This window comes from Helianthus annuus, chromosome 13 (assembly GCF_002127325.2).
Source record: "Helianthus annuus cultivar XRQ/B chromosome 13, HanXRQr2.0-SUNRISE, whole genome shotgun sequence".
Taxonomy (NCBI): domain Eukaryota; kingdom Viridiplantae; phylum Streptophyta; class Magnoliopsida; order Asterales; family Asteraceae; genus Helianthus; species Helianthus annuus.
In genome coordinates, this window is record NC_035445.2 from 162987158 (window position 1) to 163002686 (window position 15529).

Sequence of the window (15529 nt, forward strand, 5' to 3'; positions counted from 1 at the left end):
CAAATACTTCTGCAAATAAACATCTCCCAAGAAACCCACCAGGCTCAAAAATACAAAAGTGGGCAACTGACAAACAGACCTGCGTATTGACTTTGCTCAGGTCTGGTGGAGAAGTGGAGAAAATATCAAGGGAACAAGCTCTTGGCCTGAGTCTTGAAGATTTGCAGGATCTCCTTGATCTTCCACTTAGCAGGGATGATGAAGATACAGATGCCCTTGACTTTGAATTACAATTTAAAGGTCAGATAAGGGAGTTGTTAATGAGGCAATAAAATATCCACAAATAATGAAGGGTTTTGGCATTATCTGTTCCAGGGGGAGATTGTTGGGATTGAACCCTATCAGATGAACAGATAATTAAAGCCAAAACTGGATCAGAACAGTGGATTCTGAATAAGCAGATGCTGATATACAAATCTCTCCCCTTGAAAGTGATTACAACTACTGATGACCTCCTATCTGCTGATCTTACCAAACTGCTGACTCATAACTGCTGCTCAACTAAAGATCTGATGGAAGACTAAAGTCTTGCTGATTCAATCTACTGCCTTGAGTCAAGCACTGCTGATCCGGACAAGTGCTGCTGGGTTCACAGCAGTAGAAGGTTGCAGCAGCTGTTCTAAAGTCTGTTTTGTAATAGAATGTATTAGCAGTAGTTAACACAAGCAGTGTCTGTATAGATCAGAGGTTAGAGTTTGTTAGGAGGTTAGATGTCACTTTCATGGTGACGTCAGCAAAGATGCTCAGTAGTTTGCAAGTGCCTATAAATAGTTCAGTACTTTGTACTGTTCTATTAGCTCTTTACATCATTCGTCTTCTTTGCACGAACAAACTACTGAGCTCGGGCTGAGGGGGAGTTTGCATTCATACATTTATCTTTGTAGTCGTTGTTGAAATTAAATTCAATCATTCGGTTCATTGTGTAAAAGATGTTTGATTAAAGTATTACTCTCATTTGATTGTATGCAAAGTTTGTTTTCATTTTAATTCCGCTGCACAACTCATCCATTTTCATCTTAACTTCAAACACAAAATACAATCAAAAAGAAACTCAGATCCAACACCAACCCAACCACCTACCTTTAACCCAAGCCTAACCCTTCCCCAAAGTCCTCTTGATACTTACAAAGGTGTATAGTTAAAAAGGAGGAGGATTGATTGCTTGGCAAGCATATGGTAAAAGTAAGTTCCATGCCGGTCTCGAGTGTTTCACAAAAATACATCTTCGGCCGAGTGTTGAGTGATCTCCCGTGAGGTATGTGAACTTGTATATAAATGAAATTTTAAAGAGGCATGTTATGCCCAAATAAGTAATTTCTCTTATGAAACGTTCTAAATAAATCATAACGAATAGGATTGTAAATAGTATAAAAATAAAACTCAATAAAGATCTTGGATTCCCGACACTCAAGATAAGCCCAAAACCTTCTCTTCTACCCATTTCATGTAACACCCCGAAAATATTAATGTTACATTTTAAACTAAATGTCAATAGTAAGTTAAGATAGAAGACTAGGAAAAATAACCTAGTTAGTAAGAAATCTTAACATAATATGACAAAATATAATTAAATGCTCTCTTCTATAACTTATGTATAATTGAGGGACCAAATTTGTCAAATCTGGAACTTAAAATTTTACTAGTAACACTAACACACCAAACACACACCTAAGGGTGTGTTTGGTCGATCAAGAACACAGGCAGCAAGGGGATTCCCCTCAAACCCTAACATCCATAGAATCCATCAATTGAAGGTTCAAATCGAGTCCGAATTGAAATCTGAATATAGATTTGTGATCACCTTGACTAAGGGATCGTAAGGTATGTAAAATTTCACGATTTGGTACTACCTTAAATTTTAGATAAAACCATGAGGTTCAAATCTGGGCATGCATGATGTTTGTTTTGAATGAAATAGTGAATAGGGATGAACCCTAGTAGATTTCTTGCTGAAACTTGGCCTAATTCTTGTAAAGCTCATAATCACCATTAGAGGTGATATGTGGGTTTTTGTAGAAAAGTGAGAGACATTAGGATTATGATGTATCTTAGAGTAATTCAAGCTCTATGAACAAGGTTCAGAAATTATTGATATGAAAATTTAGTAAAATTTCCTATGTTGATGTTTATCATGGCTAAATGATGAATGTTAAGCTTAGTTACAAATTGTAAGAAATCATGCACACAAGATGCTTGATAAAATGCCTAAAAGACATAAATCGACACAAATGTGGTGTTGGTAAAGTAACAAGCTTAGTTATGAGCCGAATGGTTCTAATGATAATTGGCTTGTATGTTTTTAGGCAATACGAGTGAGGCGTCGGGGAGTCAAGCCGGTGCGGACGCTCGTCTAAAGGGAAAGCTTTGAGGTACGTGGTTAACGCTACTATAATGTTGATGATCTAGTTTTCATTTTAATGGTTTACTAGTTATGAACAATGGAGAGTCGTGTTGGTTTGGTTGCTTGAAATGAGGGACTTCATAATGGCAAACCAAAATGAGCTAATAGTGGTGGGTACAAACCGGGTAACGGAAGTACCTCACCCGTAGTCCATAAACCCGTGTGTCGGGTAATGGGAAGAATATTATTTAACACGCAAACCGGTAATGGGAGCGTGTGGGTTGAAGTAAGGGATCCTAAACGGATCATACTTGCTGAAAAGAAATACCCCGTACTGCGCTTTGATGTCCTTAGAGTGCAGGAATTGGTATAAACGGGTCAAAACAGCAAACAGGAAGAATATGCAGAGACTACCGTAAATTACGGTACCACCGTAATTTACGGTGGAGAGTAAACCTTTATGGTGGTTCTCTCCTGATTTACGGTAGAACCATAAATGTCCAGCTCTCACCGTAAATTACGGTGACCACCGGAATTTACGGTGGAGCCCAGCTAAGAATGTCAAGTTTTGTATAATTTCATATTTTGAATCCGATTTAAACGTACACTTAATTATGTGAAATTTGAAGGATTCTAACCTTAATATTTTGTTAAATTTCCAGCTTTAAAGTAAGTCAATCAAATGGATGGTGATCAACGCAAGGCTTCTGAACCGAACACATTCAAGAAGTAGTTCTTCACTTTTGTCTTAGATGTTCATTAGTGATAATTTTGTAATGGAAGGAATACTTATGTATCCTTTTAGTGTTGTGGTGGTTTTCAAACACTTATGTGCTAAACTAGAATTAAAATTTGTGTTTGTGTTGTAAATGATTATGATCCTTCTTATCTAGTCGGTAGAATATTGCAATAATTTACGGTAGTGTTACAAGTTGGTATTCAGAGCTAAGGTTAAAGAGAATTGTGTTCGGTTCAAGGCTTGATCAACATCCGGTAAGAATTTATTTAAAGCAAATTAAATTTAAAAAGATTAAAAAGGGTAATGATTTGTTGTGTATGGGAGGAGTATAGTGATATACTCGAACCCGGGAAGTACACTTAGTATAAATGATAAGGCAAAGTTACATACTTGGCCGAATAATGAGTACGAAATCTCATGTAAAGGCATGAGAGCGATTGAACAAGATTATTTATTGAATCATTTTAACATTTCAGTAAGAAGATGTCGGGAGGTGCTAGTGACAATGTTCTATCCCTCACTACCGACGAGTTGAAAGAGAAGATTGCCGAGGAAGTTGGAAGGGCCATCGAAGTTAGCCTACCAAGATTTGTGGAAAGAATGCAAAACACCTTACTTTCGACTATAGAGGAAAGAATTGGTGAATTAAGAGAAGACCTTACCAGTGATAGAGGCAAGGCTAAGGAAAAGAAAGGTTTTTCTTACAACAAGTTTATGGCGTGCAAGCCCCCGATTTTCAATGGAGAGGTAGATCCAATTGCTTGTCAAAGGTGGATAAGCGATATTGAAGGTGTTTTCGAACGCACGCATTGTGATGAAAGTGACTTCGTGGCGTATGGAACTGGCCAACTTAGAGGCCAAGTGTCGCAACCCCCGACCCACCCTGGACGGAGTCGGGGTCCGCGAGCAGATTTCAGTGTGGTACCTGTGGTATCTAATGGCAGCGGAAGTCTTTTATTACAGGATCTTTTAACCGTAAAAATATGCTCGTTTTAATATATTACACAAAGTTTTTAGGGATAAAATCCCATCATTTACAATCAGTTGATTTCACACAGAAATCATTATTTTCCAAAACATGTTTTATTTATTTATTCACAATGAGCCACTTCTCTGAGCTTGTAGTGCTTTACTGCACTTTTCCTGGATCACACAGATCACCTGAAACATGTTTGAAAAAGGTTTTGTCAGCGGGGAAATACTGAGTGAATCATTCTGTTTTCTAATACGACCCGTTAGTTATAAATCACATTATTAAGAGCGATTACAATGTTTCTATCAACCAATTATCAAGAATGGGTATTTGTCACTCGACCGGATCTGTGACTGTGGTCATACCACTATTGGGTCCCGTCGCCCCAATAATGACGGTTTACTCACACAGAGTAATAATCACTCACATAGAGTAATACTCACTCACATAGAGTGATAAAAATAGTAATGTGCACAATACCCCACATACCAGCTGTAATTTGGTGATTACAAAGACTTAATCCCTGTAATTATAACCTTGAAAATAATTTGGAGTTTTGTAATACTTACTCACAAACTGTGAGAAAACAGTTAAAAAGAAGAATGACTCACATTGCAGATTAACGAGCAAATAGATAATGCCTACTGATTAGCCTTGATTAAACCTAATTTAACATAATGCACACACACAGGTTAGTAACTAATACAGCAATTACATCAATTCACGAGATTAAACCTTCACAACGATTAATCAGTGCAATACTCGATAATTCAATCGGATTCACAACGAATAACAGAGCATAGTTCGAATTCGAACAGCACTCTAATATTCAAGTCGAAATCACGACGAATAATCAAAGTACAAGCTCAATTGAGCAGCACCTGGACTATCGTTGGATAGTTATAATCGATCGGACGTTGAATCGTAATAGCGATCGAGTTATTACCCTGATTGCGGCAGCGATTCGAGATCTGTGTGTGTTTGTGTAGTATATAGCTGATAACTCAGCGTGTATTTTGACGTTTTACGTCGTTTCAATTCTCAAATTCAAGTCCCAGACACCCCTATTTATATACGAAATTTGACCCCCGTCGCGTAGCGCGAGGGGTACCCCCATGGGCGTCGCGCTACGCGAGGGGTCACCCTATTGCATAGGGTAGCCCTTCGTGCATGTAGGCTGGATGAGTCGACAGTTTCTTAAAATTCGATTTTGACAGATAGTTATTAAGATAATCGTTGGCTAGGGTTTATCCCCCCCTGAGTTTTAGGGCCCTGATCCTGATTCTGATTGTTCTGGAAATTTTAGGGTTAGTGCAGAATTACTTGGGTTTCTTAATTAGGGTTTCCTTAATAGCTAATTACCATCCTAATTATGGATTTTAGTGACAGTTGTTACATCCTCCCCACCTTAAGAAAAATCTCGTCCTCGAGATTTATTGGAATAAATGAGGATATTTGCGCTTCATTTCTGATTCCAGCTCCCAAGTGTATTCTGGTCCTCTTCTTCAATTCCATTTGACTTTGACCAACACCAGTCGTTTGTGTTTGAGAAACTTGACTTTTCTATCTTCGATCTGTAGTGGTTTCTCTATAAACTTTAATTTTTCGTTCACCTCTACATCTTGAAGAGGTACTACCAGGGATTCGTCTGATAGACATTTCTTGAGATTGGATACATGAAATACATCATGTACTCCAGCTAGTTCTTCTGGTAGTTGTAAGCGGTAAGCAACAGGTCCTATTCGTTGGCTTATTGGAAATGGTCCTATGTATCTGGGACTCAACTTTCCTTTCTTACCGAATCGTACTACTCCTTTCCAAGGAGAAACTTTTAAAAGTACCTTATCTCCTACTTGGAATTCAAGCGGCTTGCGACGATTGTCTGCATAGCTTTTCTGACGATCTCGAGCTGTTTTCAGTCTTTCCTTGATCTGAGTTATCTTGTCAGTAGTTTCTTGTACAATCTCAGGACCTGATAATTGACTTTCTCCGATTTCTGCCCAACATACTGGAGTTCTGCACTTACGTCCGTACAGTGCTTCGAATGGTGCAGCTTCGATACTTGAATGATAACTATTGTTATAGGAGAATTCAATTAATGGCAAATGGCTATCCCAATTACCACCAAAGTCAATTACACATGCTCGGAGCATGTCTTCTAGCGTTTGTATTGTCCTTTCACTCTGTCCGTCTGTTTGTGGATGATAAGCAGTACTTAGATTTAGTCGAGTTCCCATTGCTTTCTGAAAACTTGTCCAGAAATGAGATGTAAAACGACTATCTCTATCCGATACAATGGAGAGCGGGACTCCATGTAGGGATACTACCTCGTCCACGTAGAGTTGTGCTAACCTTTCCATGCTAAAGGTTTCTTTCATTGGTAGGAAATGAGCTGACTTGGTTAATCGGTCTACGATTACCCAAATCGCATCATTACCTCTTTTGGTTTTGGGTAACTTTGTAACAAAGTCCATTGTTATGAGTTCCCATTTCCGTACAGGCAATTCTAACTGTTGTAGTAGTCCTGAAGGTTTCTGGTGTTCAGCTTTAACTTGTGAACAAGTTAAGCACTTGGATACGTATTCGGCTATATCCTTTTTCATTCCTATCCACCAGAAATTATTCCTTAAATCTTGGTACATCTTATTGTTTCCTGGATGCATAGTATACCTAGATTTATGAGCTTCTTCTAAAATCTTATTTCTTAACTCTCCTTGCTTAGGTACCCAAATTCGTTTCTTATGGAATTTCCAAATTCCATCATTTCCTTGTTCTAATTCTTTTAGGTAACCTTTCATTCCTTCAGCATCGTCTTGGATTGCTGTTTTCTGAACTTCTTTAATTTGTGCCATTAAATCTACTTGTAGATTTAACCTTAGAGCACGGACTCGTTTCTGTTTCTCATGGTACTTACGACTTAAGGCATCTGCAACTACATTTGCCTTTCCTTCGTGATATTGGATATCACAGTCGTAATCACTTAGCATCTCCATCCATCTTCTTTGCCTCATGTTTAATTCTTTTTGCCCAAATATATATCTTAAACTTTTATGATCTGTATAAACAGTAAACTTATTTCCATACAGATAATGTCTCCATATCTTAAGGGCAAAAATTATGGCTCCTAATTCTAGATCATGAGTCGTATAATTTTCTTCGTGCTTTTTCAATTGTCTAGAAGCATACGCAATTACCTTCTTGCGTTGCATTAACACACATCCATAGCCTAATTTTGAAGCATCACAATATACTTCAAAATCTTCTGTTCCCTCGGGTAAAGCTAAGATTGGTGCATTCGTCAACCTATGCTTTAAAATCTTAAAGGCTTCTTCTTGTCTAGGTCCCCATTCAAACTTAGCAGCTTTACAGATTAACTTAGTTAATGGTACGGCTATCTTAGAAAAATCTTTGATAAATCGTCTATAGTATCCAGCTAAGCCTAGAAAACTTCTTATCTCCATTGCTGTTTGTGGGACTTTCCATTTTGTAATTGCTTCTATCTTAGCAGGATCTACATGGACACCTTTGTGATTTACCACATGACCTAAGAATTGTACTTCTTGTAGCCAAAATTCACATTTTGAGAATTTGGCATAAAGCCTTTCTTTTCTTAACAAAGTTAAGAGTGCATGTAAGTGTTCACAATGTTCTTTTTGGCTTTTGGAATAAATAAGTATATCGTCGATGAAAACGATCACAAATTTATCCAAGTATGGTTTACAGATTCGATTCATCATGTCCATGAATGCTGCTGGGGCATTTGTTAATCCAAAGGGCATGACTGTAAACTCATAATGACCATACCTAGTTCTGAAGGCAGTTTTAGGTATGTCTTCTTCTTGTACCTTCAACTGATGATATCCAGATCTTAAATCTATCTTAGAGAAATACCTAGCTCCTTGCAATTGATCATAAAGATCATCAATCCTAGGTAGTGGGTATCGATTCCTAATTGTAACCTTATTCAATTCTCTATAATCGATACACATTCTTATCGATCCATCTTTCTTCTTCACAAACAGTACCGGTGCACCCCAAGGGGATGAACTCGGTTGTATGAATCCTTTGCTTAATAATTCATCTAATTGCTTTTTCAATTCTAGCATTTCGGTAGGTGCTAATCTATATGGTGCTTTGGCTATTAGTGCAGTACCTGGAATTAAATGAATTCTAAATTCTACCTCTCTATCAGGTGGTAATCCAGGTAATTCTTCTGGAAAAACGTCTGGGTATTCTGAGACTACGGGAATGTCCTGGAGTTTCTTATCTTTAGTGTTAATGATTGCGGAAATCATATACACCATTTCCTGTTTTCTCGAATAACTAGCCAATTTCATTACTGATATGAATTTCAATGGCTTTCGAGGTTTATTTCCAGTAATTAAAATTACTTCTCCTGTAGGGGTTTGAATTTCTACTGCATTTTTATCACATAGGATTCGTGCATGGTTGGCTACTAACCAATCCATTCCTAATACTACATCGAATCCGGCTAAATTCATTGGTAACAGATTTGCAGAAAACTTATGGCCTAATAGTTCTACTTTTCCTCCTTGCCAGATTTTATCTATGTTCACAGAATTTCCTTCTGCGGTTTCAACTGTGAAAATTTGCCTAAGAGTGGTTAAAGGTAACTTAAGATCTTGACAAAATGAAGTATTAATAAAAATTTGGTTCGCACCAGAGTCAAATAATACTTTTGCAAATACGTCATGTACTAGGAACGTACCGGCTATCACATCTGGAATGAGTTCGGCCTCTTGAGTGGTTAGCTGGAATGCACGCGCATTTCTCTTGGTTGCTCCTTCAGCTGGTTTGGTTTGGTTGGCTATAGGTTTAGCTAACTTAGGACATTCAAATTGAAAGTGTCCCCTTTCTCTGCAATTATAACAAACTCTTGTTTTCTTTCTGCAGTCTTCTTCCCGATGTCCTTTCATTTTGCAAAAATTGCAAACCATGTTGCATTGTCCATAATGCTTCTTTTTGCAATTTCTGCAGAAAGGAAGTGATGAGAATTGCCCTGTTCCTCTTTTCTTGGTATTACCCGCACGAAACCCCTGGGTAATCTTCTGAGCTATTTCCTTCTTACGATCTTCCTCTCTTGTGCGTACCAACTCATCCGTCAGGGTATTAGCTAATTCTACCGCATCGTCAATGGTACGAGGTCTCGCAGCTTTAACGATGTTTCGGATTTCACTAATTAACCCCCAGATGTAACGAGAAATAAGTACCGGTTCTGGCGAAGCCAGTGATGGCACTACCATTGCGTATTCAAAGAATGTCGAAGTATAGCCCCGACAATCTACTCCTGTCATACGGTGACTAAGGAATTTGTTTGCCATCTGTTCCTTCTCGTATTCGGGACAGAATTTTCTTTCTACCAAACTCTTAAATTCTTCCCAACCTATGGCGTAGGCTATCCTTCTTCCTTTTGCCTGGAGGACCGTGTTCCACCATTCGAGTGCCCCTTCTTTGAACAGGTTTGATGCATACATCACCTGGTCTCCTTCGGCACATTTGCTTATTGCAATTACTGCTTCGGTTTTCTCTAACCAACGCAGTGTTGCAGTTGCCCCTTCGTTACCTGCAAATTCAGCGGGTTTGCAAGCAAGAAATTCTTTGTAAGTGCAACCAGGCGTTGCAGCTTTCATTCTTTTAGGGAGTGGGGCCTGCTGCGGATCATGATCGTCATGATTGCCGCCTCCATTTATGCTATTACTGCCGTTATCGTCTGAAATACGTTTACTAGGAATTAATTGTGGTTCGGCAGGTTTTTGAACAACAGCTACAATTTCTGGAATAGCATGAGCTATCCCTTGGGCGATAAAGTGCTCGATATCTTGTCGAGTTATATATTGATCTTCCTGTTCTTGCTCAGATTGATTTACTTCATTAATTGGTTCATTGTTAGCGTTTTCCATCTGCTAATTTAGTAGGAATTTATTAGTGTCTAGCTTATCAATAAAAAATTTCACATAGATAAACACATAGATTATCACAATATACAAGTATAACCAAAATTGTCGATTTCTCGACTTTTACTTTGTTGGTATATTGTATATGCATCCATACACACCGTATTTTACAGAGTTTTATTGCCCATTTTACAGAATTTTAAGTTACTATCATACAATACGGCTTTCTGTGGTTTAACTGACGGTTCTAGTAACGATGCTCCCTCTCATCGTACTTCCAAGTTAGATGCTCTCCCATTTCCCTGATCCTATTACCTGTACCTATCAGTTCTTCACCGAACTGACGGAGTTCAGCTAGGTTTTCATTACTCATGGGAGGATTTGGGAGTGGTTCTGGGTCAAATTGTGGAAGAAAACTATAAGGACTATTGACTATGTTTTGGAATTGCCAGTCGTTTGTCCACCATTCTTCCAATTCCCCTAGTGGTTGGGTATGGATTAAAGGTTCGGGAATAGCCGGTGTTATGTTTAAAGGAAATTGGACTGTAGCCGGGTAAGGATACAAATTAGTGCGGATTGGGCTTATGACCTCACAATTTCCTAATAGACGGTCTATTTCGTCTTGAAACGTAAGTTCTTCTGGCTGTTTAGAACTTTCGTCAACCTCTATTCCCTTTTGTTTCAGATCTATTCCTATTTCCTTTTCGGGTGGTTTCGAACTTTCTCCAGTTTCTATTTCCTTTCCCTTGATCATACTCACAGGATTTTCTATTTTAGGGAGTCTCTTAGTGGCAGGTTTCCTACGGCGTACTTTCCTCCACCCTACGTATCTTCTCTTCTTTTTCGGTTTAGCTTTTTCCAACGGTGGAGTTTGGAATTCCACAGGTTCTTCTATGTCAGCAATGTAACCAGTAAAGTCGTGAGAGACTTCGATAGTCACTGGATATAAGTTGAGATTTTGGAATGCTTCCGACATCTCATTCATGTTGCATAGCATATATGCAAAATGCAATGTTAAAACTTTGGAACAAAGTTTAACAAATAAATACTGAAGTTTTATTGCATACCAATTTATACAAAGGATAACAGAAATAAACACACTAGGACTTTATTTATTTACTGGATTGTGATTTCTCTTACTAGGCCCAACTTATCAGATATTTAGAGATTTGTGTTTTCTGCTATAGTAGCTAGCATATAGAGATTTGCCCATTTCTTGTCTATTTTATCTTCCCAAGGTGCACTATTACCCAATTCTTGAACTTCTGGGTTAAACCTAACTCTCTTGGTTCGGGGTTTCTTTTTCTCCTGACTCTTTTTAAGTATCGAATCCCTTTTTTCTGGGGAAAGAGGATTTTCATAATTTGCCTTGCGGACAAAGATTCCTTCTTCTAAATTTACTGGGTTTTTAGAAGAAGATGCAACATCTAGTTTGTGGTAGATGGCAGACAGCTTTTGTTTACCCATACTGTAACTATCAAATAATCAGTTAATAAAACAAATAATCACAGAATGATAACTAGTAGAATTAAGTATTTTGTCCAATACTTAATTCCGTAATAGGCTTAAATCAGTGGCTCGATCAGTGGCTCAATTTAATTATTAGCTCTGATACCACCTTCTGTCGCGACCCCCGACCCACCCTGGACGGAGTCGGGGTCCGCGAGCAGATTTCAGTGTGGTACCCGTGGTATCTAATGGCAGCGGAAGTCTTTTATTACAGGATCTTTTAACCGTAAAAATATGCTCGTTTTAATATATTACACAAAGTTTTTAGGGATAAAATCCCATCATTTACAATCAGTTGATTTCACACAGAAATCATTATTTTCCAAAACATGTTTTATTTATTTATTCATAATGAGCCACTTCTCTGAGCTTGTAGTGCTTTACTGCACTTTTCCTGGATCACACAGATCACCTGAAACATGTTTGAAAAACGTTTTGTCAGCGGGGAAATACTGAGTGAATCATTCTGTTTTCTAAAACGACCCGTTAGTTATAAATCACAGTATTAAGAGCGATTACAATGTTTCTATCAACCAATTATCAAGAATGGGTATTTGTCACTCGACCGGATCTGTGACTGTGGTCATACCACTATTGGGTCCCGTCGCCCCAATAATGACGGTTTACTCACACAGAGTAATAATCACTCACATAGAGTAATACTCACTCACATAGAGTGATAAAAATAGTAATGTGCACAATACCCCACATACCAGCTGTAATTTGGTGATTACAAAGACTTAATCCCTGTAATTATAACCTTGAAAATAATTTGGAGTTTTGTAATACTTACTCACAAACTGTGAGAAAACAGTTAAAAAGAAGAATGACTCACATTGCAGATTAACGAGCAAATAGATAATGCCTACTGATTAGCCTTGATTAAACCTAATTTAACATAATGCACACACACAGGTTAGTAACTAATACAGCAATTACATCAATTCACGAGATTAAACCTTCACAACGATTAATCAGTGCAATACTCGATAATTCAATCGGATTCACAACGAATAACAGAGCATAGTCCGAATTCGAACAGCACTCTAATATTCAAGTCGAAATCACGACGAATAATCAAAGTACAAGCTCAATTGAGCAGCACCTGGACTATCGTTGGATAGTTATAATCGATCGGACGTTGAATCGTAATAGCGATCGAGTTATTACCCTGATTGCGGCAGCGATTCGAGATCTGTGTGTGTTTGTGTAGTATATAGCTGATAACTCAGCGTGTATTTTGACGTTTTACGTCGTTTCAATTCTCAAATTCAAGTCCCAGACACCCCTATTTATATACGAAATTTGACCCCCGTCGCGTAGCGCGAGGGGTACCCCCATGGGCGTCGCGCTACGCGAGGGGTCACCCTATTGCATAGGGTAGCCCTTCGTGCATGTAGGCTGGATGAGTCGACAGTTTCTTAAAATCCGATTTTGACAGATAGTTATTAAGATAATCGTTGGCTAGGGTTTATCCCCCCTGAGTTTTAGGGGCCCTGATCCTGATTCTGATTGTTCTGGAAATTTTAGGGTTAGTGCAGAATTACTTGGGTTTCTTAATTAGGGTTTCCTTAATAGCTAATTACCATCCTAATTATGGATTTTAGTGACAGTTGTTACACCAAGCCAAGGATTGGTGGGACAACCTCAGAAACGAAAGGGGTGTTGAAACAATAAGGGCAATGACTTGGGAAGATTTCAAAGTACCATTCCTCAAACATCATAGCCCCAAGGCAGTGATAAATAAGATAAAGGAGGAATTTATGCAACTGAGGCAAAAGGGTGAAACCGTTGATAAAATTACGGGGATGTTCATGGATAAGCTCAAGTTTTGTGATGACTTGGTCAAAACTGAAGAACAGAAAATTTATTATTATCACACCATGCTTAGGGCTGAATATAGGGAGTTCATGACCCCCTCACATTATGAAAGCCTCACTGATATAATCAATGCGGCGCGGGAACGCGAGATTGAACTAAAAAGGCAAGTTGAAAGAGGTGAGAGGAGGGCCTTGGATGAAAACCCGAGTCCCGCAAAGAAGCCAAAGGTAGCTGAATCTTCGAAGAAGGGAAGTGCAAAAGGAGGTTCTCCGAGTTGTAAAACATGTGGACGCACTCATAAGGGTGAATGCTACTTCAAGAATAAACCTTGTGTGGCATGTGGCAAGATAGGGCATGGGGTTGCAAATTGCCCAGACAAAGTAACGGTGTGCTATAAATGTTACCAACCGGGTCATAAAAAGTCAGAATGTCCGGAATTGGTGGGAAAGAAAGAGAGTGCTGACTCTAGGGAGGAAACCCCAAAAGCTAAGGCAAGATCGTTCCAAATCACTGCTGCTGAAGCAAAAATGGAACCCGACGTGGTTACAGGTATATTTACTGTAAATTCGATCCCTGCACGTGTTTTATTTGATACAGGTGCGAATAAGTCTTTTGTTTCACATAGATTTATTCAAAACCCCATGTTTATATTAACGAAATTACCTATACCAATGGAAGTAGAAGTAGGTAATAACAAAAGTTTTCTTGTTTGTGATGTATGTCGATAATGCAAATTGAATATCGATGGCGAGGAATACTCCATTGATTTAATACCCATGTCCATGGGTGAATTTCAAGTGGTCGTTGGAATGGATTGGCTATCCCGCTACCAGGCTAAGGTGATATGCTTACGTAAGGAGATACACCTAACATCTCCGAGCGGAAGGCGTGTCATCATCTATGGGGAGAAGGTTTGTAATCCCATGATATGCTCGATGGTAGAAGCCCGCAAGTTTATACTACACGGGTGTAAGGCATATTTAACTTACGTACGTGACGTCGAAAAAGAAACGCCAAGGATTGAAGACGTACCGGTAGTGCGTGAATTTGAGGATGTCTTTCCCGAGGATCTTCCGGGAATGCCACCAGAGCGCGAAATAGAGTTCGGTATTGAACTGACTCCTGGTGCTAAACCAGTTGCCAAGGCACCGTATAGATTGGCACATTCGGAACTGCAAGAATTAATGTCTCAGTTACAAGAGTTGCTTGAAAATGGATTCATCTGGCCTAGCGTGTCTCCTTGGGGAGCTCCAGTGCTATTTGTAAAGAAGAAGGACGGGAGCATGCGGATGTGTATTGATTACCGGGAGTTAAACAAACTCACGGTAAAGAATCGATACCCACTTCCGAGAATCGACGATTTATTCGATCAATTACAAGGCGCTAGTTGGTTTTCGAAAATCGATCTGAGATCGGGTTACCACCAACTAAGGGTAAAGGATAGCGATGTACCAAAAACGACATTCCGAACACGATATGGACATTTCGAGTTTCTCGTAATGTCTTTCGGATTAACGAATGCGCCCGCGGCCTTCATGGATCTCATGAACCGGGTTTGCAAACCGATGCTCGATAGATCGGTGATTGTTTTTATAGAAGACATCCTCGTTTATTCAAGAAACGAGGCGGAGCACGCTAACCATTTACGAGAAGTATTGGAGGTATTAAGACGGGAAAGATTATATGCTAAATTCTCAAAATGCGCCTTCTGGTTACGAGAGGTGCAATTCCTACGGCACGTCATAAGTGCCGAGGGAATATTGGTAGATCCGTCGAAGGTGGAAGCGGTGTCAAAATGGAGCCCACCAAAGAATCCATCCGAAATTAGAAGTTTCTTGGGGTTGGCAGGTTACTATCGGAGATTCATTCAGGATTTCTCCAAAATCGCAACGCCGTTGACCAAATTGACCCGCAAGAATGAGAAGTTCGTCTGGGGAAGCGATCAAGAAAAGGCATTTCAGACATTAAAGGAAAAGTTAACCCGTGCACCGGTGTTGACTTTACCGGATGGTACGGAGGATATGGTAGTGTACTCGGATGCATCGCACCTAGGCCTTGGGTGCGTGCTAATGCAAAGGGGAAGGGTGATCGCATATGCCTCTAGGCAACTTAAGCCGCATGAAACAAAGTACCCAACTCATGATCTTGAGTTGGCGGCCGTGGTCTTTGCCTTGAAAATCTGGAGGCATTACTTGTATGGTGTGAAAAGTACTATTTTCACTGACCATAAG

General features: G+C 39.2%; 1 protein-coding gene across 1 annotated transcript; it reads left to right on the top strand.

The window, feature by feature from the left end:
- The first annotated feature begins 13159 nt into the window (after positions 1 to 13159).
- LOC110902218 lies at positions 13160 to 14026 on the top strand. The gene has a single exon (XM_022148929.1). It carries the CDS (start codon positions 13160 to 13162, stop codon positions 14024 to 14026), a length of 867 nt encoding a protein of 288 aa, XP_022004621.1.
- Positions 14027 to 15529: the final 1503 nt, after the last annotated feature.

Excerpts from the sequence above, each read along its gene's own strand:
- LOC110902218 (XM_022148929.1), top strand. The coding sequence starts at position 13,160 with ATGACTTGGGAAGATTTCAAAGTACCATTCCTCAAACATCATAGCCCC.